The sequence below is a fragment of the Petaurus breviceps genome, unplaced genomic scaffold (genome assembly GCF_028583685.1).
Source record: "Petaurus breviceps papuanus isolate PSGF00001 unplaced genomic scaffold, PetGlider_PUasm1.0 419, whole genome shotgun sequence".
NCBI lineage: Eukaryota > Metazoa > Chordata > Mammalia > Diprotodontia > Petauridae > Petaurus > Petaurus breviceps.
Window position 1 is genome coordinate 7,452,177 of NW_027186324.1, and position 26,898 is coordinate 7,479,074.

General features: G+C 38.9%; 1 protein-coding gene and 1 long non-coding RNA gene across 7 annotated transcripts in view; one reads left to right on the forward strand and one right to left on the reverse strand.

Moving 5' to 3' along the window:
- Window positions 1-26,898, forward strand: part of LOC138171229 (uncharacterized) — a 139,089-nt gene that overhangs the window by 53,093 nt on the left and 59,098 nt on the right. The gene's annotated exons all lie outside the window — the stretch shown is intronic.
- Window positions 1-26,898, reverse strand: part of VEGFD (vascular endothelial growth factor D) — an 80,501-nt gene that overhangs the window by 46,119 nt on the left and 7,484 nt on the right. The window contains exon 1 of one of the 3 annotated variants that reach the window (XM_069100659.1): window positions 24,136-26,253. The exons of 1 other annotated variant lie outside the window; for it this stretch is intronic. In XM_069100659.1, the coding sequence (XP_068956760.1) occupies window positions 24,136-24,168 (33 nt within the window). In that variant the 5' untranslated portion in view covers window positions 24,169-26,253. Of the gene's footprint in view, window positions 1-24,135; window positions 26,254-26,898 lie in introns of those variants that run through there. One more of the 3 variants, XM_069100660.1, reaches the window with a different exon arrangement.

The following is a 26,898-nucleotide window of genomic DNA, read 5'->3' on the forward strand; positions in this document are numbered from 1 at the left end:
AAATTGAAAACAAATCCAACAACTAAATTCACAGCTTATACCAAAATCTCCCTCTCCATTTGTGTCTGTGTCTCAATTTATACTGACTTGATTTCCACAATACATTTTCTTTGAAAACATGATCATAAGGAGAAACTCTCCAGAACAGAAAACAGATTGTGGTCAGACACCCCCACCCTCCACCCCAGGTGTGTGTATTATGAGTGTTACTCTTTTAGGAAGGGAGTGTGGCTTTCTTTGTCACCTGTTGAGTCAGGACTATTAGCAGGTAATGTGGTAAAGTGAGAAAAGAGCCAGATTTGTATTTGAAAGACCTGGGTTTGAATCTTAGCTTTTTATTTTTAAGCAATTGGGGTTAACTAACTTGCTCAAGGTTATACGGCCAGTTATTTTGTGTGGGTGTTAAGTATCTGAGGCTGGAACCAATCCCGGGTCTCCCAACTCTGGGGCTGGCCTCTTACTCACTGCGCCACCTGGCTGCCCCTGAATCTTAGCTTTGCACTTACTAGCTATGGTCTTCAGGAAGTCATTTAACTGATCTCTGCCTTAGCTTCCTTATCTATAAAATGAGGAGGCTGGGATCGATGACCTCTGCAGCTATTTCTTCTTTTAAATCTACTAACCTAATGGATACACTCCATAGACAGCAATGTTTTGAGGACCACACAAAATCTATCCCTCATAAGTCTGTAGATCTCACCATTGAAGCTATTATTTTGGAATTAGGGTATTGTCTTCAAAAGACTACTGTTAGGAAGGGCCTACTAACACCTATTAACCCATTATACCATTAACATTCATAAAGATTTGTCAGGCTCTCTAGGTGATATCTTGGAAAGCAAAGGATAGGGCATAAGGAAGTCCAGTGTCTGGAATGTAAAGAAAAAAATATTCAGAGGATAGGTCATTATGTAGACAGGTCAGGTTAATGTACAGAGTAGTAAAGGGTAAAATAATGAGTAGTCAATTAGTTAACAAACATTTATTAAACACCTACTATGTGCCAGGAGATATGAAGGAAGGCAAAACACAGTCCTTTCCTTCACAGTGCTCACAATCTAATGAATATAACACAAATATATAACAAACAAGCTCTTTACAGAATAGAAGGGGTGCTAGATGATGCAGTGGTTAGAGTAACAAGCCTGGAGTCAGAAAGACTCATCTCCCTGAGTTGAAATCCAGTCTCAGACACTTCCTAGCTCTGTGACCCTGGGCAAGTCACTTAACCCTGTTTGCCTCAGTGTCTTTAAAATGAACTGAAGAAGGAACACACAAGTTTCTTTGCAAAAAAAAAAAAATCAAACAAACCACAAATGAGGTCACTGAAACAACCAAACAACAACAGAAAAGATAGGAAATAGTTATCAGTTGGAAGGCACCAGAATTAAAAGGGATTGGAAAAGGCTTTGTATAGAAGGTAAAGAAGCTAGAGAGGTCAGGAGGGTGAGCAGAGGAAGAACAGCATTGAAAGCATGGGGAATACAATGCTCCGAATTGGGAGACAGAGCATCTTGTTGAAAGAACAAGAAGGCAAGAGATATAATGGGGGCAGTGAGGACCTGTAGAGGAAGTATAAACACGAAAGAAGGAAAATAAAAGTCTGTTGGAATGTTTACCAAATTAAAACGATACTTATTAAGATTGTTGTTGTTGCTGATTATTTATAAATTGGGTTAGGATGACCTTCAATCAAACTGATATATCTAGGTGCTGAAAAAGACTGCTTGTAGACAAACTGGGTCTTTAGTACTCTTGCATAGCCCTTTACTAGGCAGGCAGTGTACTCCTGGCTTCCTGCCCTTTCCCTAGGTTACTTTGCAATGACACTACAGCCAGGTTTCTTTTCTTGGGTTAATGCCCAACTCTGGACTTCTCTTTCCAATCTCTTCTATCAGACTCTGCACATGGTGTGATTTCTTCTGCAAGGAGTTGTTTTAGTTAACTGTTTTATAGAAAAGTATCTAATAAACCCACTTGAGCTAAGGTGTTAATAGTGATTAAGCCTTAATGGGAGATGCCCTCTCATTTTTCCAAGCTTTTTCCAACCCCTCTTAGTTCTATTGCCTTTCCTCTGTTAATTATTTCCTATTTTTCCTGAAAATAATTTGATTATACATATTTATTTGCTTGTTGTCTTCTCCGTTAGATTGAGGACTCCTTGACAATAAAAGTAGTCTTTTGCCTCTTTTTGTATCCCCATTGCTTATCACACAGTGCCTGGCATATAGTAGGTACTTAGTAAGTGCTTACTGACACAATTCCAAAAGACTCATGATGGAAAATGGCATACATATCCAGAGAAAGAAATAACAAGTTTGAATGCCAATCAAAACATATTATTTTCTCTTTTTTGTTATTGATTTTTGCTTTTTCTTTCTCATGGTTTTTCCCTTTTGTTCTTATTCTTCTTTTACAACATAACTAATGTGGAAATGTGTTTAATATGATCATATAAGTGTAGCCTATATTAGATTGCGTTCCATTTTAGGAAGGGGGAAGTGGAAGGAGAGAGGAAAATTTAGAACTCAAAGTCTTATAAAAATGAATGCTGAATACTAAAAATAAATAAATTTTTTTAAAAAAGAAAGAAGCACTAAAGCATGGAAATTTTTAAAAAATTATGGAATTTATTTAAAGGCATTTTAAAAGTATTCAACAAATGCAAAATGAAGAAAAAATGCTAATTGATTAACTGGAATTTTAGGCATCATTGATGGAAAGAAGAGATTGTTAAATAGGAACTTTTCTCTGACCCCACAAATAGTTGTTCTCTCTGTCTGAAAAAAAAATACACTCTCTGAGTCACTATGTGATCCTGTACTAGTTATTTCATTTCTCTTTCCTTCAGCATTTTGTTCCATAAAGTACCTTTCCACATTTAAAAGATTGCTATAAAGATCAATGACTCGTGATCCGTGAAGCATTTTATGTTCCTTAGAAGGGAAGTATGCTATAAAATCAGGATAATCATATTACTTTGTGATATTTCAAGATTTCTTCCTGAGACTTTGGTCAATGTGCAAATGAGAATGAGGTGTAGCTGATGAAAAAAGGGCATGAGTTGAAAGCTCTAATTAATTTGTTTTGATGAAAAGATAGCAATCATTCTGTGTAATGAAAAGGTAAACACCAAAATAGAAATGTTATTCAAATCATCTTTTAAAGTACTCACAAGAAGAGGGAGTAAAGGTTAGGATAAAGGAATGGAGTTCTTTGATTTAATCTACCCCGTCCCCCAAATGTTTTTCTGAGTTCCTATAGCATCTAGGAAGACCATGAGATATATAGTTCACTGTACAGAAATGAAGGGAGATGACTATCAGCGCAAAAAAGACTTTGTCTCATTCTGAGACTTTGTGTGAGACGGTCATTTCCCGAAGCTTTTGTGTTTGTTCGTTTGCTGTTTCTACCATGGTGATACTCAACCTCTTCTATGCTAACACTTTCACCTCCTCTCCTACACACAGCTTAGAGCCACTGTCCCAACCTTCATTTCATACTCCAGATCTAGCCCTCCAGATCTTTTTGCACTGGTGACTTCTTTGACATTCTGGTTCTCCTTTTCAATGATGGTATCTTTCTAGTGCTTTTAATTAACCTTGTCAAAACTGAAGTCAGGAAGATCCCAGTTCAAACTAGGCCTCAGGCACTGGCTGTGTGACCCTGGGCAAGTCATTTAACCTCTGCTTCAGTTTAATCAACTGAAAAATGGAGATAATCATTGTACCTACTTCTCAGGGTTGTTGTCAGGATAAAATGAGATAATATTTATAAAGCATGGTACCTGGTACATAGTAGGTGCTCTGTAAATGTTAGCTTTGTCATTATTATTATAGAAAGGAAGGTCAAGCAAGGAACTGGACACATGCCCTATCGTCACAGTAGCTGTATTGGGAAATACAATAATCTCAGTGTCAGATTGTAAAAAAACTCAATCCCATCCTCACAGCCAGTGGAATTTAAGCTACCTGAGGGCAAGAATTTTTTCTTTCATATGTAGGACTGAGCATAGTGCTTGTATATGACAGGCACTTAATAAATCTTTTCTGCATTAGATTACATGTCATCCCTTTATCCCGAGTCACCATGGGGCAAGGTGGAACATAGACACCAGTATTGATTTACCAGAGTAGAGAGTTGAATTGGGGATTAATGATTTCTTTCTATTGTCAATATACTAGATCTTTAACTTTCATTGAAATAGCCACTGTCTTCTGTGGGGAAGAGGAATGGGGCCTTGGTTACCCTAACTTTTCCCTGGTGAGGTTGGGCTTTCTCTGCAGACATATGCTTTCAGAGGGTGAGAATAGAACAATTTCTCTCTCTCTCTCTCTCTCTCTCTCTCTCTCTCTCTCTCTCTCTCTCTCTCTCTCTCTTTCTCTCTCCCCCCTCTCTCCTTCTCCCCAATCTCTCTCCCCCCTCTCTTCCCACCCCCTCTCTCTCTCCCTTGACACTATTCCCCCCTTTTAGGGACTGAAGATATAAACCACTTAGAATTTGATTATAAACTAAATTTCATTATTTTTCAAAGGATTATAAATTTAGATCTAGAAGGGACCATCACACTCTTCATAGATGATCTACACACAGTGTTTTTGAGATCTTTTCCCAGGTCAGGTTTGTACCATGGACAGCTCTGGCAACCTTGTGAAACCCATGGAGACCTTTTCACAAAAACACATTTAAATGCATGTAATAAAATATATAATACAAAAAACTAATTACATTGAAATACAGTTATCACAATAATAATCAAGTTCACAGACTCCAGATTAAGAACTTCTTTTCCATATATTTTAATATTTTGTGGATATAAAACACTCTAGTCCTATCTGCTATTCATTCATCTAGTTACATAGGATTATAGATTTAAAGTTTGATGGAACCTTACATGTTATCTAATCCAAGTCCTTCACCCAGAGAAGTTAACTGACTCCCCCTAGGACATATGGCTAGGAATTGGAAAAAATGGGTTCTGAATCCAGATCTTCTGACTTGAAATGCAGGACACTTTCCACTGAATGGTACATGCCTAGTCTGCTCTTTTCTGGTCACAAATGTCCTTGAGAGAAAAGGCTACTTTGTTTTCATCTTTCATGCTTTTTCTTGCTCACATGTCCTTACTGGTAGTACGTGCAGCCTGCTTAAGCCAACCATACATTTATCTATTGCCCTTTGGGTCATCTGTCATTTCGATTCCCTTTGACATCATGGTGTTCTATGATCCATAGTCATCCAGCATCGACAGTAAAATACTGATGTTAGTAACATGGAATTATGTGCCAAGGAATGGCAGCTTGTAATCACTGAAAGCACAGTCCAGTTTCCCAAATGTTATGGAGTGTCCTCTCCTCCTCCTGTCCAAATTCTTGGTCCTTTTTTCATGTCTATTTAAGATATCCATACTGTGGATTTATTGTCAAATATATATTCTTCATCCACTCACTTTTTAACTCCTTCCACACCCACCCCCATAAAGCTAGAGATAGGCATTTCTTTTGAATATCCATGAAACTGATCAAGAAAAATCCTATAGTGTTTCAGGAGTCATCTTCAATAATATATCATTCACAAAGAAGAGCATCAAGAAAAGCTGACCATTAGGGCAGCTAGGTGGCCCTGGAGTCAGGAGGACCTGAATTCAAATCCACTCTCAGACACTTGACACATTTACTAGCTGTGTGACCTTAGGCAAGTCACTTAACCCAATCGCTTTACCTTCCCCCCCCCCAAAAAAAATGACCGTTTATCTATCCCTCTTCCATTTGGTCGGCTGGGTGGCACTGTGGATCCAGCCTGGAGTGAGCAAAACTCATCTCCCTGAGTTCAAATCTGGCCTCAGACACTTAACTAGCTGTATGACCCTGGACAAGTCACTTAATCCTGTTTGCCTCAATTTCTTCAACTGTAAAATGAGCTAGAGAAGGAAATGGCAAACTACTGCAGTATCTTTGCCAAGAAAACCCCAAAGGAGGTCACGAAGAATCAGTCAGACACAACTGAAAAAACACTGAGCAACAAACACTGCACTGCGTTACTTCTTCCTTTTTTGAGTCTTTTTTCCAAAGTTGCTTTTCTGCTACTCTTGGGCTGCTGAAGCAGTATTAACTCTTTTCACAAGCCAGCAATATTATCCCCTTTCAGGAAGATAGCAGCCTTACACTTGGGATCTGCATCTTTCCTGTTCTGATCCTTTGGTAAGACACAGAAGCAACATCATGCTTTCTCAGTGACGAGCCTTTCCCTCCAGTCTGGTCTTCGGAGCTCTGAGTTCTTCCCTCTCCAGCCACAAAAAAAAAAGTAAAGGACAGCAGAATACAGCCCCTGAGGGGTTTCCCTTCTCTCTGGCTGCAGATGATGATAATGGCAATCAGCCAGATGAACTCTTAACTCAGTAGGCAGAGCCAGTTTACTTGGATGATTCCTCAGCAGCTACAGGGCCTGCTGGCCTTCACACAGCTCTCTCAGTGATTCAGCCCTAAGAAGCTGCTCTCTTTCTTTCACACAGCAGAGGACAGTCTCCACTGTCAGCTTCTCCATCCAGATGGCTGCTGGGCCTTGCCGTTCTTCTGATCCCTAGGTTCTTTTGTTTCTTCTCTTATAGCCTCTAATACTTCACATCAGGGGTGTGCTCCTTATCTAACTGAAGTTGAAAGATCCAGTCTTTCTTTTGTTTGTGGTTTTTTTTTGTTTTTGTTTCTTGCTTTATGGAGGGGGAAAGGAGGGCAATTGGTGTAAAGTGACTTGCCCAAGGTCACACAGCTAGTTTTTGTGTTAAGTGTCTGAGGCCAGATTTGAACTCAAGTTCTCCTGACTCCAGGGCTGGTGCTCTATTCACTGAGCCATCTAGCCGCCCCCCAAAAATCCAATCTTTCTAATGCTTAATGTGAAGGTATATGGAATTGAATGCTGCCATGGGGGGGAAGGGGAAGAAGATTTGGAACTCAAAGAATTGTGCAACTGAATGTTGTAAACTAAAAGTAAATAAAGAAATTTTTTTTTAATTAAGAAAGAAGAAAAATCCAGTCTTCCATTCTATCAGGTATAATATAAACAAACATTATAGAGTTTTCCCACATACCCTAGTTTCCCATAGACCCTAAATATCCTTTAAAATTCTAAAAACTGTCATATATAAATGAGCCTAAGAATCACAATGCACTCCCATGTTCAATCAGATGTTAGTGTTGTTCAGTCATGTCTGGCATTCTGTGACTCTGTGTGGGGTTTTCTTGGCAAGGATATTAGAGTAGTTTACCATTTCCTTCTCCAGCAGATTAAAGCAAACAGAGATTAAGTGACTTGCCCAGAATCACACAGCTAGTGAGTGTCTGAGACCACATTTGAATTCGAGTCTTCCTAATTCCAAGCCCAGCACTCTACCCACTGGGCCACTTAGCTGTTTCAGTACTTGTACCTTTTTTGCTGATTTCAAAAGATTTTCTTTTCATATTTATCTGAGGTTCTCAGAAAGGTCTCAAGTTACTTTTCTTAGAAAACTACCCTTTCTCTTCCCTGTCAGCAACTGAAATACCCAGGTACAAAAGAGGCCTTACCTCAAATAATGAGCAAATCAAGCTGGTTGCATTTAGATCTGATCAAGAAGGTAACATAAGCCCCTGTGGCTTTCCAGTAACTGCTCCTTTACTGCTAGTTTGTTAGCAGATGACAGTGTTTCATGTCCAGTCAATGACAGATTGCCTATGGTTATTATGGAGGCAGCTAGGTAGCACAGTTGGATAGAGCACTGGGCCTAGAGTCAGGAAGATCTACGTTCAAATCCAGTCTCAGACATTTACTGACTGTGTGACCCTGGGCAAGTCACTTAACCCTGTTTGCCTCAATTCCTCATCTTTGGCATATGGCAAACTGCTCTAGGATCTTTGGTAAGAAAACTCCAAATCTGGTCACTAAGAGCTGGTCACAACTGAAATGACTGAACAACAATGGCGAATATGAGATAAGGCAAGTGACTGAATTAACAGAATGCACAGACAGTCTTAAATCATCATTTCACCCAACAGCTTGGGAAATTTCTCCCATGAACCTATTACTAAAACAGTTAACAAGGAGCTTAACCCCCCTGCTTCAATCCCTCCTTCCTGCTATTTATTAACATCTCCCCACCAGTAAATGGGAAAGAAAAAGAAGTGAAAGACAAAGTTAGCTCCTTGTAAAAAAATTACCACCTTTTCATTAATCCCTGGGTTGTTAGGAAGCCTATTCATAAATAGCCAATCACTTTCTGGTGCCTGAGCTCCTGGAAATCCATTCAAATGATGGTGTATTGTCACAGTATCACAGATCTGGAGATGGAAGGGACCTCTGAGATCATTGTGTCCAACCCCTTCATTTTACAAATGAGGAAACTGTGTACAAGAGAAGTAGAATGACTTACCCAAGGTCACACAAGGAGCAACAGAGTCATTATTTGAACTCAAGTTCTCTGACTCAAATTTTTCATACAGTCACATTAACAGTGAGTTAATTTACTTTTCAATTATTACTTTATTATCTGATACTCTCTTTTCTATAGTAAAGTCACAGTAGCCATGACTATAGATTGAAATACAATTTTTTTTCATAAAAAGCCCAATTACAATCTAAGTTGGTCATAGCACTCACATCTACAGAAAGGGAAGGCCGGGGTGGTTCCAAAAGCAAGAACTAGAAAAACTACAACCCCTGGCCAAGGAGGAAGGCAAGATGGCAGGAAAACAGTTACAATTCTTTAGAGCTCTAAAAAGAAGGTCAGAGGTTATCCAATCCAAATCCTCTTTTTAAATCTGAGCCAACTGAAGGCTAGGATCAGGTAAGTAAACTCACACCTGTGGTGGTGGTCCTTTGTTTTCAGAGGATCAGTGACATCATGAGTCATGTCTTGACTTGCATGTGAATTGGCTTTAAGTGAGGGCAGAGCTGCATAAAGTTGTCAGCCTCACTCTTTCTTCCAGAGTCATCGAAGTCTAGTGACAGGACAGAAAGTCAGGACAACTGCTGATGGCTGACCTTGGTGGATGACCTTGGCATCTTCTATGTCTGACCAAGCTCTAGGCACTCCCAAGCCACTTCATGCTCACTGGAATGAACCGTTCTCATCCACCCATCCCACCAGGGAAAGTCTTCACATGACTGGGGCAGAGATCTCCCTAACTCACCAAGAGGTTGGAGGCTTATCGGTTACTCTCAACTTGGTTTCATCTGTCTTTCAAATTAGTTTTACTGGCTATGGGTGCTGTGCATGTTACAGCTTCTTGGAGCCACAGCTGACACTCACAGCAATTAGGTATTAGAGCCAGGACTTGAAAACCAGGATGTCAAAGGACCTGTACTTAGGTATTTACATTCATTCAACTTTAGGAGAATCAGCTGGAGAAACTGATACAGAATCTATGATCTTCTGGCTTGCTGAAAGTATAACTTTCCTCTCTCACATAGAGATCCTTTATCACACACACACGCACATACACACGAAGGCACACACATGCACATGAACACCACACACATATTGTATATTTGTATATGGATATATGGTATGCCTATCACATACATGTATGTCTAGTTGACTCTTTTTAAAATTTGATATGGGAAAGAATTTTTAGCATTTATTCATTATGGTATCATAGGATTATGGATTAGAGTTGGGAGGGAACTGAAATGTTATCTAGTCCAATTTCCTCATTTTACTTATGAGGAAACTGAGGCCCACAAAACTTAAGTGACTTGACCCAAATTCTTGGCAGAGGCAGGATTTAAACCAAGGTCCTTTGACTCCTAACCCAGCGTTCTTCAAACAACCGTACCAAGCAAGTCTCTATTAAATAAATTATTTTTTCTGATAGACAAATTTGGTTCTGAGCTAAAAATTCAACAAGGTAATCAATTTTTTATTTTAATCTTTTAATTAAATACTTATACATGCCAGTTATCTAATCAGTTCATACTATATATAGATCCTTGGATCTATCAGCTCCCTTCGCCAGGGCAGAGCACAAGTCTACTTCTTATCCTGAGTGATTTTTGCTCTTTCATTTCTACAAATCTTCCATAGTGAATCCTGACAAGTTGGTGAAGACTGGATTTTTAGTGTTTCAGCAAAGTACTTATGAGGTCTTGGACCTACCTGTCATCCTTCATTATTTTTTTTATTTTTTATTTTATTTTATTTTTGTAAGCAATTGGGGTTAAGTAACTTGCTCAAGGTTACACGGCCAGTTATTTCTGTGGGTGGGTGCTAAGTGTCTGAGCCCGGGATTCGATCCCCAGGTCATCCCAACACTGGAGCCGGTGCTCTTACTTGCTGTGCTACCTGGCCACCCCATCATCCTTCATTCTTGCAACATCTCCTTTTCTGGTCATACCTTCCCTTGATATCTTTTTCATGATTTGTGTATATTGGCATTACTGTTATATTACAACTTACATACAACAAGAATCTTTTCATTAATGATACAAATAATGGACACATATACCAGCTTAAGGCATATAAAGCAGATTGCAGAGTTTTAAATGTCATCTCAAGTAGTCTGTATTTTTCTTAGGGGAAATAAGGACCTAATTTCCTTTGGAATTGAGTGGGGGTCAGGGTAGAGGGGGTGAGATAGAAGGTATTTTTCTCTGGGTCACAGGTAAAATGTATGATTTTGATATATTTTAACAAATATTTGGGACACAGTTTAAGAAGAGTCTTAAGGGCTACTTAATCAAATGCTTTTAAAAAAATGAATAAACTCAATATTCTCAATAACTCTTACTCTACTGAGTGAATGTGAAGATGTGATATGCTATTTTTAAAACATACTTTTATTTATTTTGAGAAATATTTCTTAATTATATGTAAAAATTTAAATGTTTATTAATAAATTTGAATTCCAAATTCTCTACCTCCTTCTAGCTTATTGAAAAGGCAGGTAATATATCATTTGAAGATGTGATATGCTATAGAAAATAATTTGCCAAAGCCTGTTTGTTCCCTTCTCATGTTTCAATGTACATTCCCTGCATGAATAGGCCACTCTCATATTTTTATGGATATGGGAAAGTAGCCGTATGGGTCAGTAGTTGCTAATGTCTTTTCAGTTGTCTTTTTTTGGCATAAAATACTTGTGGCCTTTACCATTTTTCTAGGATCTTTCTTCTTTAAGATGTCTTAAAAACTGATCTCTGAGTACCTTTAAAGGTGTTCATGGATTTGTTATGTATCTATTTAAAGAGGTCAAGTCATCTATCCCAATTTCATTTAGATATATGTCTAAATATATCTTCTCCACTTCACCAGATAGATAAATTCTTTGTTGTTCAATCATTTTCAGTCATGCCCAACTCTTTGTGAGCTCATTTGGGGTTTTCTTGGCAAAGATACTGAAGTGGTTTGCCCCTTCCTTCTCTAGCTCATTTTACAGATGAGGAAACTGAAGCAAACAGGGTGATGTGATTTACCCAGAGCTGCACAGCTAATGTCTGAGGCCATATTTGAATTCACAAAGATGAGTCTTCCTGAGTCCAGGCTGGGAGCTTTATCTACTGTGCTACGTGGTTGTCCATACACATGGTAGTTGAGCCCAACTATAATGTTCTATTCTTGTCACTGGTGATGATTATATAGAGATATAAATATAGATAAACATATTGACACAGATATCAAATATCAATTGCTATAGAAGCAATGAGTGTTGTTTGTTGTCTTCCCTCTGGTTTCCTCTACAAATTCCCTCACAGCAATCTAGCTTAGTTTAGTTTCATACCAACTTTTCTGCAGCCTTGTTTTCCACTGAACTCGAGTTTTGCTGTTTTTGATGTGATTCTACTTATCATTTTCCATGATCCCCCCTGTGATGTTGGCCAGAGAGATAGTACTCTAAATCAGTGCTGCTGTTGCTTGAATGTGTTGGCTAAATGAGGTTCTTTCTTGGCTCTTTTTTCCTCCTTATTGTGGTGATTGGTTTGAAGGAGATAAAGTTCTCTAAAAACGGCTGATAATTGGAGTCAATTTTGTTACCTTCTCCCCCCACCCCCCTTTTTCAGAACTAATACACCCTTCTGTTTAAAGAGAAAATCTCACTGCATGATTCATTGAGATATAATCATTAAAATGCTCTATAACAAAAATTAATCTATCTTATTAAGTAGCTACTATATTCAAAGCACACAGCACTCTCCCAACATCTTTGAGAACCCAGAATTTAGAGTACTGGAGAATTTGGAGAAATGCAAGGCATCCTGCTGATAGTCATCACAAGAGAAGAGGGTGGGTGGGTGTTTAAAGAGAAATGAGGAGAAAGGTAGGGATAGCTCATGGCATAGATGTGCTCATGTTCATCTGATTTTCTGAAGCAAAACATACAATTGCTCATTTGATGGATTTCTCCTTGCAAGTAATAAGCCTGAATCACAGATAAGATTAAATTGTACATCAATCTTCTGTCCAGGCAGGAAAGGTTAACACCCTGGGACATTTTGTAGTGTTGGTTCTGAAGGTTCGTTTCAAGAAAAGCAGGTTTGTTCTATGTATCATAGTGGTGGCAGTGGCTTGGAAAACCTGGGTTCCTTGCTAAACCAAGCTGGGAAGTCAAAGAAAAACAAATTCTATGTTAGTTTAAGTATTTTAAGAATCTTGTCTTCTTTTAGAAACATGGCTCCATACTGTACAATCCAGCAGGTGATTACATCATGCCTTCTTTTGTTCTCTACTTAATCCTTGTAAGTCCTGCCTCCTGAGCACAAAAAGACTGGAATACCCTCCATTCCTCCAGCCACCTATCCCAATCCTACCCATACTTTGGGGCCCAATAAACATTTCTCTCTTCTTTGAATCCTTTTCTGTCACTTACATCCACATTTACCTTTTCTGGAATTTCTTCATCACCCTTAATTTGACATGACTACATGCCATATTTATTATCGGTTTCTGGATATTTATTTTCTTTCCTCCAACTCAGTTGCAAATTCCTTGAAGGGAGGGACTATAGCTTCTACTTCTTTTAAATGTGACACAGGGGCTCAATAATAGGAAGAATTTAGAGTTTAAAGGGACATTAAAGGTCATCTAATCCAGCCCCCTCATTTTTCAGATGAGGAAATTGAGTTACAGAGAGGTCAGGTGAGGTCACATAAATAGAAAACACACAGAGTGAATAGAGTGCCCTCAGGTCAGAAAGACACAAGTTCAAACCCATCTTTAGATACTGAGGTAAGTCACAGGTGAACTCACTCAGTCCCTGTTTCCTCATCTGTGAAACAGGGATGATAATAGTAACATCTATCTCACAGATTGTGAGGCTCAAATAAAATAACACATGAAAAGTACTTTGCAAATCTTAAAGTGCTATATAAATGTTAGTTGTCAATGCTTTTGCCCTCTGCTTCCTCACATACAATGAATAGCTATAAATAAATATTTGAGCGATTCACTAATGTGTGATCATTTAGCTACAGGATTTTAATGGACTTGTGGGTGGCTGTTTCTGCATTCTTGAATGAATTTCCTCTTTGTACATTTCTTTCTGCTCACTATTTACATTGGAACTCCTCAGGTCTTCCTCTGCAATGAAGAAGCAAAGGAAATGCCCTGAGTGAAAAAGGATGAAGGAGGCGAAGACTAAGTCATGTCACCCTCTGAGAGAATTAATTTATATAACCCAACTGTCTAAATATTTAAGGGTCACTTCTCTGTTACATTGTTCCGCCTGGCTAATGAAAACAGGGAGATTCTCTAACAACTTTCTTCCTTGAACACTTTCCCAGGTGGGAGATCTAAGAGGTCTTAGCTAAGGCATGTATGTCTTCATGTGGTACCTTTTGTTGTCTGAAACCTTTTATTTCTGTGGCCCTTTGGGAGATACCATGCAGGTGAGTAATGCCTTACACCATTAAAAAAAAAAGAACACCTTCCCCTGATGTACAAAGGGAAACAAGGGGAGCTGAATCCCTCCCTGGAACCGCTAGAGGTTTTCTTAATATTAGAAGCATCTTATTCAGAGACTGTGTCACTCACTTATTTGATAACCTGTTACTGCTTCGCACACTAGATGTGAACATTGCCTTTCTCAAAGGTGTGGACAAAACAGAATAATATGTGTAGCTCATTTTTCAGCACTTGTTTATTTAGGTGGGAGAAGGAAGTCCAGGGAGGAGATGGTTGTGATAGGGGGGAATAGTTCATGATAATTCAAAACTGGCCATTTTCTAACCACCTGGATGAAACATGGCAGTCACACCTCTTTTCCATTTTCCTGGATTTCTGTAAGGGTCTTGTAAAGGTGTCCAGACTCTTGGGGGGGGGGGGAAGGGGGCGTTGTTCAATCACACAAAAGGCTTGGGGAAATAGACTAGTTTCAATATAAACAGTTTCATCTTTCCTCCCTCCCACAGTGTTCTCTTCCAATTTCATTGCTATAATATCTTGTAATTCACTTTTCTCATGACCACCAAGTTTCTCCTGTTTTGAGAATGCTTTGAATGCATTGAAATGCTCCCAGTGACCACCCACAAACAAGGCTGCTTTCAGTGTTTCCATCTCTAACAATTAGGGATGTTATATAAATATTTAACAAATGATTTTTCATTCATCTGACAGTCCTTCTAGTACTTTTTAAGACAGCTCTAATTTGCCCTTTATGTCTTCCCCTTTTCAGATTTAACATCACTAATCTCATTCAAGTGATCCCAATATGGCACAAGTCTAAGACCTTTCACCATCCTGGTTGCCCTCCTTCTGGACCTTCTCCAGTTTATCACGGCCTTTCCTAAAGCATGGTGCTCTTACCTGAAGCCAATACACCACAAGTCATCTAACCAATCCCAGCAGGATTGTCATTTCCATTTTCCTAGGCAATATGCCTAGCTTAATTCAGCCTCAGATTGCAATCCCTTTCTTGGCTACTGTATCACACTAATGGCTCATATTAAACTTGTAGTACGTCAGAACTCACAGATATCTTCTCATATAAACTGCTTTCTAGCTGCATCTCCCCATTTTGTATTTGTCCGGTAGATTTTTTTAAAGCTCATTGCAAGACTTTACACTTATCTCTCTTAAAGACTGTTGAGATCTTTTTGGTGCCTCATTCTATCATCCAGTGAGTTAGTCATATGTCCTAGCTTCATGTTCTAATCTGTGTGAGTCATTACAGATCAAGAAAATAAATTATTAAAAGTACCCATTTTACATAAGGTGGTTTCTTGTTGTTTTGTTGAATCATTCTTCAGTCGTGTCTGACATTTTGTGACCCCCATTTTGGGTTTTCTTGGCAAAGATACTGGAGTGGTTTGTCACTTCCTTCTCCAGCTCATTCTACAAATGAGGAAACTAATACAAATGGAGTTAAGTGACTTGCTCAGGGTCACACAGTTAGGAGTGTCTGAGATTGGATTTGAACTCAGGAAGATGAGTCTTCTTTACTCCAGGTTTAGCACTCAATTCATTGTACCATCTAGCTGCCTTATGGCTACATACAGCTTGGATATACATGCAGATTTTTTTTGAACCTTAGTTCAAGACTGAAATTCATCTCTCTTGAAGCCTGATCAGTTTTGTGGGGATTCTGATTATATCATTCAGCGAGTTAGTTATATGTGTTCTAACCTGTGTGACTCAATACAGTTCAAGAAAAATATTAAAAGTGCCCATTATATGCAAGGTGGTACAAAGACCAAAAAAATGAATCACTCCTTCCATTAAAGAACTTGCCTGCTGCTGTGGAGTATGTGTGTGGAAGATACAATATGTAGACAGATAAGGAAATACCAAGTATATATAAAAGTTATGGGAAGCTATTTTCCTTAAGTGCAGGTCTGACTACATTAGTCTCCTGCTCAATAAACTTCACTAGCCCCCTATTGCCTCTAGAATAAAATATAAACTCCTCATTTAACTTTCAAAGCCCTTCATAAATGGACCTCAACCTATTTTTCAAGGCTTGTTCTGCATTACTCCCTTCCTGCAGTCAATGATTCAGCCAAAACGATCCTCCCTATTTCTCTCCCACGGCACTACATTTTTGTACTTTTGCAGTGGTCATAACACCTGCTTATGATTCACTTCATACTCACTTCTGCCTCATAGGATGCCTCCTCTCTCAATCTCTCTCTCTCTCTCTCTTTCTCTCTCTCTCTCTCCCTTCTTCCCTTCTTTCTTTTCTTCCTTTTTCCTTAATAAGAGTTTAATTTTTCCCCAATCTCATGCAAAAACAATTTTTTGCATCATTTTTAAAAATTTTGGTTTCCAAATCTCTTCCTCCTTCCCCTCCCTAAGATGGTAAGCAATTTGATAAACATATTTCCATATTAGTCACATTGCCTCACTTTGTTATTTGTCCTTCATTCTCAAAGAGGACCAATGACATCAGGAAGATGATGTCATGACTTGCAAGTGAATTGGATTTAAGTGAGGCAGGGCTATGTAAAGTCACCAGCATTACTCTCTCCTCTGGAGCCATCTGGGTCCAGTGGTAAGATATAGATCAGGACCACAGGAAATGGCTCTGTATGGGAAAGGTAAAAGTGTGGTTTCTCAGAGACTATTTGCAAAAGTAAGTAAGTCCTTAGGCCTTAGGCCTAAGTTTCCATTTTCCTAGAAATTCTGTGACTTTGAAACTTTAGAAGTCTTTCTGTATAGCTACTCTATTCTAGTCAGCCCTTTTTACCCAGCTTACCATAAAAGAGTTAAGTTTCTACAGAACTGCCAGAATTGCTGAAACAAGACTACTGATAAAAAAGTATCAGACAGCAGCCTTGGGAAGAAGTTTGAGTTCCCAGAGCACTCCTACATAATACTAAAAATGAAGTAATGTTGGCAGCAGCAGGTGTATTTGACCAATCAGGAACCAGACAGCGGCCTTGGGACACTCAGGCCCAGATAAGGACACATCTAGTTTGAACTGAAGGGAGTTCAGTATTCTGGGGTTGTTACTGCACTTGTGTAGTGGACCTCATGTATTATGTATATTATCTAACAAAATTAGAGCCTCATTAGTAATAATTAGGTTAATGTTTGGGAGGGGCGTGTAACCCTTGCTTGTTTAACCCAGTTTCTGCTTCTGTACCTTGGCCTCCTCTCCTGGGCCATTGTTCCAGCGACTGGACTGCCCGCTTCTCGTGGAATTCTAATAAAACTTCTTATCTTCACTTTGAGGTCTCTGAGTAGTCAATTTGGGTTAGGGTCTCCATACCCCATGCAGCTCCAATGCAGTGGGAGACCTTGACTTTTTTAAGTTCAGATCTTTCCCAGGTCTCATTTTTTCAGAAGCAATGCTCACTCAGTGACTAAAGTTAGGTAAGAAATGAGACCAAAACCTAGTTAAAAAACAAAGAAACCAAAACAATCTGGGAGGAAAAGATCCTCAGTGTTTCTGGCCAAAACACAAACACTACTTATACTTGCTCTGAGTCATCAGAACCCAAACAATGACCAAGTGAGGCCTGGGCTGAGACTTATTGTTGACCAATTGATGAGAACCAGAGTAAATTGGGTTTAAGGCACAATCCTTAAAATGAAATCTAGGCCATGAACCTTATGATATCTTATGATGTTTCAGCAATCAAAATATGTTCCTTTGGGCACAGGTACCAGTTTACTTTTTTCTAGAAGCAGTTGAAGTACTAACTCCACAAAACCATTGTTAATCCCCCACTCATAGGGCCCTCCCTCTCTCTGGTATTTGTAAAAAGGGTATGTTTAGATCTTTGATTATGACCAATATATGGTCCTGGTAATCACAATGAAATTTCTTATTTTTACTGATTTTATATTCACTTTCCCCAGTAACATCTATAATGGTGTAAGGGTTATGGGATTTAAAGATCTTCCATGCCCCATTGGACTTGCTGACATAGCAGGAAGGGGTAGGGCAAGAGGAAGCGGAAGCCAAGCTAGAGTTCCTGCAGTGACTGGCAGTGGTAGTGGTAGTGCTGAGGTGGAGGTAGAGGCACAAACCCCTTTTTGAGCCAGCCAGAATTTCTGCTAAGGACTCCTGCTGAGGACTGCCAGGGGCCAGAGCTGCTAGGAGCATGCTTCCTGGACACTGAGTAGTTGCTGTGAATGGGGAGAGGAAGACCTTTGCCTGAGGTAGCCTGTTCTGTTTTAAAGGCTTGAGAATGTGGGTGCTTTCTACCTGTGCCAATTTCATAACTATTCTGATGGCTTTGACTTTCTGGTTTGGGGACTCAGTCATTTGGTATTTTAATAAATGTTCTAGCTTATTCCCCAATATAGCAAGCCTGATATATTTTGTGATTAATAACCACAACAGCACATTTTAAATTGCCATAGGCATTGTGAATATTGCATTACTGATATAAATGGTGAACTCTACTCCAAATACCTTCTAGGGTTAATCTAAATAATGAAACAAATGAAATGATTATAAAGTAAGGAACTTTTCTAGATTTCTTGTTTTCCTGGTATGATGCAGTTGAAAGAATATCGGCCTGGGAGTCCAAGGATCTGGATTCAAATTTGCCTCTGATATTTACTACTTATGTGACTTTGAGTCACTTATGAAAATGGGTCTCAAATTCCCCTTCGCTTAAATGAGAAGGTTTATCTCAATGGCTTCTGAAGTTCCTAGAAGTTCTAAGTCTATCATTCTTGAGTTATTTTTAGAGATTAATGAGGGATGTCAGGGAGAGTGAGAATTCCTCATTCTTATTCTTCTTGCAGTCAAATTCACCATTGCCTCTAGCTTACCACAGGATGAAGCAAGGGCAAGAACAAAGCCTTTTAAATTACACAAAGACCTTCTCCTCCACTTTCCCCTCAATGGGGATTCAGAGCTAACCGGTGGTTTAAAACCATTTCTGATGCAGTTTTCCATGTGATAGTGATTTTTCTCTGAGATGTGCAGCAGTTATTAAGGCCCCAATCAACCAGTGGAGAAAAGAGAATCCTTTCTAAAAGCCCAAAAGAATGCCTTAAGTGGTAGCCATTAAGATAAAAATCATTCTTACAAGCCTAATTGAACTGTTTGGACAATGTCAGAACAACATGAATGCTCCAAAAGTCAATTTCCTTTTCTTTATAAAAACAGAATGTCCAATAATGTGTCATTTTAATGAAATATTTCTCTTTTACTATTTACTGATGGAAAGGAGTCTGAAGTTCTACATGCTGCACAAGTAAACCTGATTTTCTTATCTCCTGAGGCCTACTATTCCCCGTTTTCTGAAGTGCTCAACAAGGAGGAACAGCTATTTAGTTGTATGACCTTGGGCAAATCATTAAACATCTCTGAGCTCAAGTTTCCTCATCTGGAAAATAAGGTTATCTGTCTCACAGGTCATCAAGAAGTGCATCATAAGCCTTAAGACCTCATAGAAACATGAGTTGCTATCGTTGTGGTTATTTTCTTAGTCTTCTCTTTTTTGATGGGATTCAGACAGAAAGGACTCTGGGAAATGGTTTAGGGACAAGTCGCTACCTTGCTATTATTCCTTTATATTTAGTCTTACTGGTTTTATAGCAGGCTCTCCAAAAAGGACACACTTTTAAGTCTAGTCTGCATTAATGGCATTTTCTCCATCCCTTTCCCAAGTCAAGACAATCAACAAACTAACAAATCAAGTCCTGATTTGTAGCATTTGCAAATCTCCAAGGTAGAAATGATGTGTTCATTGAAAATTTAATTGTACAAATGCAAACAGAAAGAATAATTGTGACAAAAATCAAAAGTGTATTTGCAAAAGCATAAAGAACAGGCATTGCTTAAAAGAAGAGATATGAGTAGACACCACCACCACCCATCCTCTTATAGAGGTAGGAGGCCCACAAGTGTTGTTCAGTGAAAGTATTTGCTGACTTTTTTGATGTGTTGATCAGTTATGCTGGTTTTCTTCTTTTTTTCTTCAAAAATACTATTTGATATATGGAATGACTCTCTAAGAGATTTACAGGAGGAATACTGGGGGAAATTGTGCTGATATTAAAAGAAAAATCAATAAAAATTTATTTAAAACAAGAAAGAAAATAGAATGATGAATGAACAAACTGTGAGGATAGAGCTATCAGCATTGGAACAAATAAATATTTATTCAAACATAAAGCAGTGTTTTAGTAGTTAAAATGTATTGGACTGTGAGCTATTATTAAATTAGTTTTTGGCTTCCTTTCAAACAAGTGACTGTTGGATCACCTTTGCTGTCCCTCATGTTTGGTGTGTGAGGGCAAACTTGCTTAGATAGCACTTTTGTAATCAGATGTTACATTTCCTACTAAGATTATGAGATACATATAGAATACAGTGAGAGACTTAATTCTTCCATTTCTTATGAGAATTCAGTCCAGTGACAGGTAAGGTCACTGAATTTGATTAAGTTTGCCTTTTGACCAATTACTAAAAGATTAAGGACAGGTGCAGCAGGAACTAAAAAGAACTAAGACATTTTCCAATTTGAAAAATGTCAGTGAGTGTCAAGTGAGATTCAGGAAGCATTGATGTTGCAGTGTTCTTGTTTTGTGATGGTCAGTTATTTTTTGAAATACACTTAATGTGGTACTTAAAGGAGAGAAGGGGCTATGTCATTAGGAAAGAGGGCAAACATGACTTCTACAAATTAATGTGTGGGTCAGACCTATGATTTCACTGGTATAGGGAAGGTGTTGTTATTCAGTCACATCTGACTCTTTGTGACTCTGTGGACTATACTGTCCATGGGATTTTCTTGGCAAACATACTGGAGTAGTTTGGCATTTCCTTCTCCAGTGCGTTAAAGCAAACATAGGTTAAGTGACTTGTCCAGGGTCACACAGTTAGTATCTGATGCTGGATTTGAACTTAGGTCTTCCTGACTCCTCAACAAAAAGAAATTGCACTTCCTTTCCAAACTAAGGTCCTAATTAGATGGTTGCTTGGGGACACTGTTAAAAGTTGAAGTTAAAAGACTTATTTGGATCACATGGCCTGTATGTGTTAGAAGCAGGACTGTAACCCAGGTCTTCCTGACTTTGAGGTCAGCTTTCTACATGCTACATCTGGTGTCTCTATGTTCACACATATCCCCTAGATACATACATTCCCTAAGTGGGCAAAACATCCCCCTGGGGGGCACTGGAACTATCCAAGGGAGTATTGAATGAAAATAAGAGGGAGGTGGAAGTATAAGGAAAGAAGAGAAGATGCAAAATGCAAGTTATAATCGATCAGTGGCCAAATCTGCCAATAGGTCTTAATAAGCAAGTGTTGGCAGGTGAGTTTGTCACAGGAAGACCAGCATGCATCAGCAAGAATATGTCATGTGATGATTTGTTTACGATACGATACTATACAGTTACATGACACAATATTACATCATCAAAATTTCAATGCAGGAAAATAATCACAAATTTACAATACATTCTTAAATTTAAGATGTATTTTTTTAAAATTATATTTTATAGAAATGATGTAAATTTAAAAAAACATTAAAGGGTTAAAGAAAGTAGATTGGGGAGATAGATTTTTTTTAAAAAGGGGGCGGCGGGCCAAATAAGTTTGGGAACCTCTGCCCCAGAAGGTGTTCCAACACTTCATACCTACTAGAGTCTCCCCTTTTGAGATTTCCTTCCATGTACTCTTTCTATATCTTGTATATCTCTAGTTAATTAGATGCTGTCTTCCCCAGAGGCAGATGTAGCATTGTGGATATAAAGGCAGTCTTGAAACCAGGAAAGCACATTCTGGTTATGTGACCCTGTGCAAGGGACTCTAACCTCCATTGGTAAAAGGCAGTTCCTTATATCAGTGAAATTACAGGTTCAGTCCCTAATCTTTTCCTTCATTAGAGTGTGAGTGCCTTGGGAGCAGGGTGCTTTAACCTTTTATTCTGTGGTACACCTAATGATTATCATAGTAACGCCCAGTAAGCAGTTTATAAATGCTTATTGACAACTGACTTCAATCATTCTTTTTAACTCGTGCTGGACTTTGGTGTTAGGAAGAAAAAGAGCAGGGCTCTGGAAATACATTGGCATTAACTCACCAATTAGCTGTGTAGTTATTTGTTCAACTACTCTGTCCTCAAGCGGCACATGGGATGGTTTCATAAAGCATCAAATTTCTCTAGTGTTAGGTTTTTCAGACTACTCCAAATTTGAGCATTATTCATCTGTCCCATGTGGCATACTGTCACCACTGTTTGTTTCCATGCTCAACATTGTCTGTTGTTGTATTTTATTGGGTGTTATCAGAAATCTGGAGAAAGTTAGTGCTAAGTTCTTCCATGTTATCAACCAAATGGAATCTTAATTGAAGAAGTGCATCTAATGAAGGAGGCGTATCATTTGATGTGCAAGGCATTTTGTGAACTGCCCTTTAATATTAGCAATGCAATACCATGCCATGTAACTCATAGGCCACCATTTTTTAAATGACCTGAAGAGATTAGCAGGAGTAATACCAGACTCAACACACATACCTATAAGGTCATTTGCTGAGAAGAAATAAATGGTATAGATATGAGCTGTTAATAGCTATTCTGAAAAACTGCCAACTCAATTGTATCCCTGGTGTCTGAGAGGAAGACGAATACATGCTCATATAGTAATTCTAATGAAACTAAAGTCAATCATATTTTCAAACATATGCCTTAGGAAGTTTTTTCCTACTTCCAAGAACTTCAAGTTTTTTTTAGATCTTTTTAAATTTTATGCAGCTTAGTGACTGTGTCCAGGATAGGCAAGTGGCATCCAACTGGGATTTATGTGGTACCTACAAGAGAAAGGGTGCCATTTTCTGAGGTTCTGTTGGATCTTGGAATTTGTTCAATCTCATCTAGAATCTAAATAATTTAAACTCCATACAAGATTCTATTTTTTTTTCAGAGCACAGTCCTAAGCATACACTGGGTATTGTATGTTGAGGTCCTCACCCAACACTTAGGTCTTCCATGGTTGGGTAAAGAGAAAGTAGAAAGATAACAGAGTCCAAGCGTGGGCAAGGGAAGGAAGAGTAGACAAATTCAGCCAAAAATAGCCCCATAGAATTGGGTTGCAAGGGATTTGGAAATAATTCTCTCCCAAGTCCAACAGACTATACAGCTGTCAGTCATTTTATAATCCTTCATTCAACACCCATAGTGTACTCACCATTACACCACACTGTCAGAAACTTTGACAAGTCTGAACAATATGCTAATGAAAAGAAGTCAAACATCTGGGCAGTGGTATTTGAATTAAGGTAGTCAATTAAATAAAAACCAAATTTGGGAGGCATGTTATCTATGTCTTAATGCAAGCTATTAGTAAAAGTTTGAAAGGAACAGAGCTAAAGATGAAGCCTTGGGGCATTCTGCCAGCAAACCCTCCAAGTTGATCTTGGTTCATTAGTCAGTATTCTCTGGGGTCCAATTAGGCAACCAGTTCCAAAATCACTTAAATGTACTATTGTCCAGTCCATGTTTACTCCATCTTGTTCATGTTTTATCATGACATGCACTTTCTTGTCTTCATAGAAACCACTGGCCAAGTTGAACAGCTCCTCTCTTGGAGAAAGTTGCATACATATCCTCCAGTAATGTAGGGTCCCATATCTTTTCTCTTCCTGTGGTATACTGTGCTGCTCCCTTGGTTGGGTCTCCTGGGCCTATTCCTCTCCCCCACTCAACACTGGTCATGTTTTCTACATTTTTGCATTTCTACAAAACTTCATTGCTGACAGAGAATGGGGCAGGAAGAGAAATTCATTCTGGGCTTCTCCCTCCCTTCCTTCATCCCTATCTTATGAACTTTTTGTGATTCTTTTTCAAAAAAGCTCCAATTTGCTTTTTAAAAAAATCTCAGTTTTAACCCTTTTTCCATATTTCTAGTTATTGAGGTTTTTTTTTTTTTAGTATTTATTCAAATCACAGTGTTTTTCCTTCTAGGAGTTTGTAGGGATAGCATATAAGAACAGTATCCAAGGTGGAGCCAAGATGGCAGAACAGAAGCAGTAACTTTTCTAAGCTCCTCCATGAATCCTGTCACTAAACTTTAAAAACTGAATCTGAACGGATTTTGGAATGTCAGAATCCAGTGGGAGACAGAGTGTGGCGGAATCCAGCCCAGGAAAGTGCCCACATGGTCTGGGCAGGGGGAGCCCAGAGCACGTGGGGGCTGCAGCAGCTTGGACGAGAGAGCAGACTACAGCAGAGACAGAAGGAACCCCAGATGTCAGACTCACCCACCCCAAGGGCGATTCGCAGCCATCTCACCAGCATCTCACCAAAGGTCAGGAGGATCCATTGGAGCCGGGTAAGAGAGGGCTCGAGGGGCCCCCAGCAGAGACAGCAGCTTCTTCTGGGACTATCAGCCCCCAGTCTTGAAGTTTAGAAACTGCTTGCCTGACTTTCCAAAGCCTAGGATGACAAAGTGAACTCTGGCTGCTCTGATCCACCCTCCCTGACCTAGAAAACTCAGAGATAAGTGTCCCACCCAGAGTGAAATCCTGAGACAGTGGAAATAGCCTTGGGCTTGGGAGTCATTGAGAAGGGGTGTAACTGAGGCAGCAAGGAGTCTGAAGAGAAGAGGGGGTGGGGTCCCAACAAGCCCTACCTCACCTGACCAGCAAAAGCCAGGGGCATAGAGGCAGAAATCTGAAGTGGCCAGACTACTCCTCTTCCACAGAGTACTCTGTGAGCATCAGCATAACTAGAGGGAAGCACTGAGAGTCCTGGCCTTGGCCTCAATCTACACACCCAGAGGCTACAGCACACAAAGCCAACAACCAGGCACCTAGCTCCTAGCCTGAGAAATTAGGAAACAGGAAGCTACAATGGGAAGGAAGGAAGCTGAGAAGGAGAAGGGGAAGGCAAGAAAATTGATTAGAGTTTATTATAGTGACCAAGAACAACCAAATACAGAGGACAACATGGACTCTAGACTCACACCTGAGACGACAGAAGGAAATATGAACTTGTCTCAAGCCCAAAAAGCATTCTTGGAGGAGCTCAAGAAAGATTTTAAAGGCCTTATTAGGGAGGCAGAAGACAAATTTAAATATACAGTGACCAAATTGGAAAAAAAAGTTTCACTGAAGAAAACAAATCCTTAAAAGGTTAAATTAGTGAAGTAATTGTAGAAAATACCTCCCAAAAATAGGACCTTCAAAAAACTAACCAAAGAGAATAATTCACTAAAACATAGAATCAGTGAAATTGAAGCTTAGGTCTCTAAGATGCTCCAAGAGTTAATAAAACATGAAGGTTGAAAAATTGCAAGAAAGTGTAAAATATCTCACTGGAAAAACAACTGACCTAGAGAACAGATCCAGGAGAGATAAGTTAAGAATTATTGGTCTACCAGAAAGGCATGATGCAAAAAGCAGCCTGGACAACATCCTCCAAGAGATTGTTAAAGAAAACTGTCCTGAAGTCCTGGAATCAGAAGATAAAATAGTTATCAAAAGAATTCACTGGATTCCCCCTGAAAGAGATTCCAAATTGAAAACTCCATGAAATATAGTAGCCAAATTCCAGAATTACAAGATTAAGGAGAAAATACTGCAAGCAGCCAAAAAGAAAAAACTCAAATATCATGCAGCTTCTACATTAAAAGATTGGAGGGATTGGAATTTGATATTTTGTAGGGCAAAAGAGCTAGGACTGCAAACCAGGATTAACTACCTGGGAAAACTGAGCATCATCTTTCAGGCAAAGAGATGGTCATTTAATGAAATAAGGGACTTCCAGAATTTCCTGATGAAAAAGTCAGAGCTCAATGGAAAATGTTATTTCCAATTACAAGACTCAAGAAAGACATAAAAAGATAAACAAGGAAAACACACAGTCACACATACACACATGCACACACGCACACTCACACACACATGCACATAACTTGGGATGCAATAAGAGCAAAATATTCACATCCCTATATGAGAAGCTGATAACTGTCAATATAGAAATTTATATGATGATCATGACCCTTAAAAGGGTTATACATAGATAGAGGATGAGGATATAAATGAACTAACCTGATGATAAAAAAAAATCTTATAAAGGGGGTCAAAGGGACTGCGATGGGATAAAAGGAAAAGATGACACAGAAAAAGGTAAATTATGCCATACAAAGAGGCATAAAAACACACTATAGTAGAGCGGAAGGAAAGAGGGAGATGAACATCATGTGAACATTATTCTTACTGGTTCTGGTTCAAAGAAGGATCAACATAATCAGTTAAGTTTAAGATTCTAATGTGAAAAGACACAAAAACTCATTAAATAGAGGGAAAGGAGGGAGGGAGAGGAGCACTGTATGAAATTTACTCTCATTGGTTTGGGGTCAAAGGGGGAATAACACACTCTGATAAGTATAAAAATCTATTGTATCCTATAGGCAGTAGGGGAGTAAGGGAGGGATAAAAAGGAGGGGATTAGAGCAGAGGGAAATAGTTTACTACTATTTTACTATATGAACTAAATAGTTTACTACTATACTAGGGGAGAGCGTAGGTAAAGAAGGGGTTGCTTACCAGGAGGGAACACTGAGGGGCGGTCAAAAAGAAAATCCTCAAGGAGGGGAAGGGAGAAGGAAGAAACAAAACAATAAGCAGGGAAGGAATAGGATGGAGGGGAAGAGACAGATAGTCATCATTACTGTGAATGTGAATGGGATGAACTCTCCCATAAAACAGGCAGATAGCAGAATGGATTAAAAACCGTAATCCTACAATATGCTGTCTACAAGAAATACATTTGAAACAAAGGGATACCCACAGGGTAAAGGTAAAAGCCTGGAGTAGAATATATTATGCCTCAGCTAAATTAAAAAAAAAAAAAGAGGTAGCAATCCTTATCTCAGATAAAGCAAAAGCAAAAATAGATCTAAAAGAGATGAGGAAGAAAACTATATCCTGCTAAAAGGCACCATTGAGAATGAAACAATATCATTACTTAACATATATGCACCAAGTGGTATAGCATCCAAATTCTAAAAGGAGAAGTTAAGGG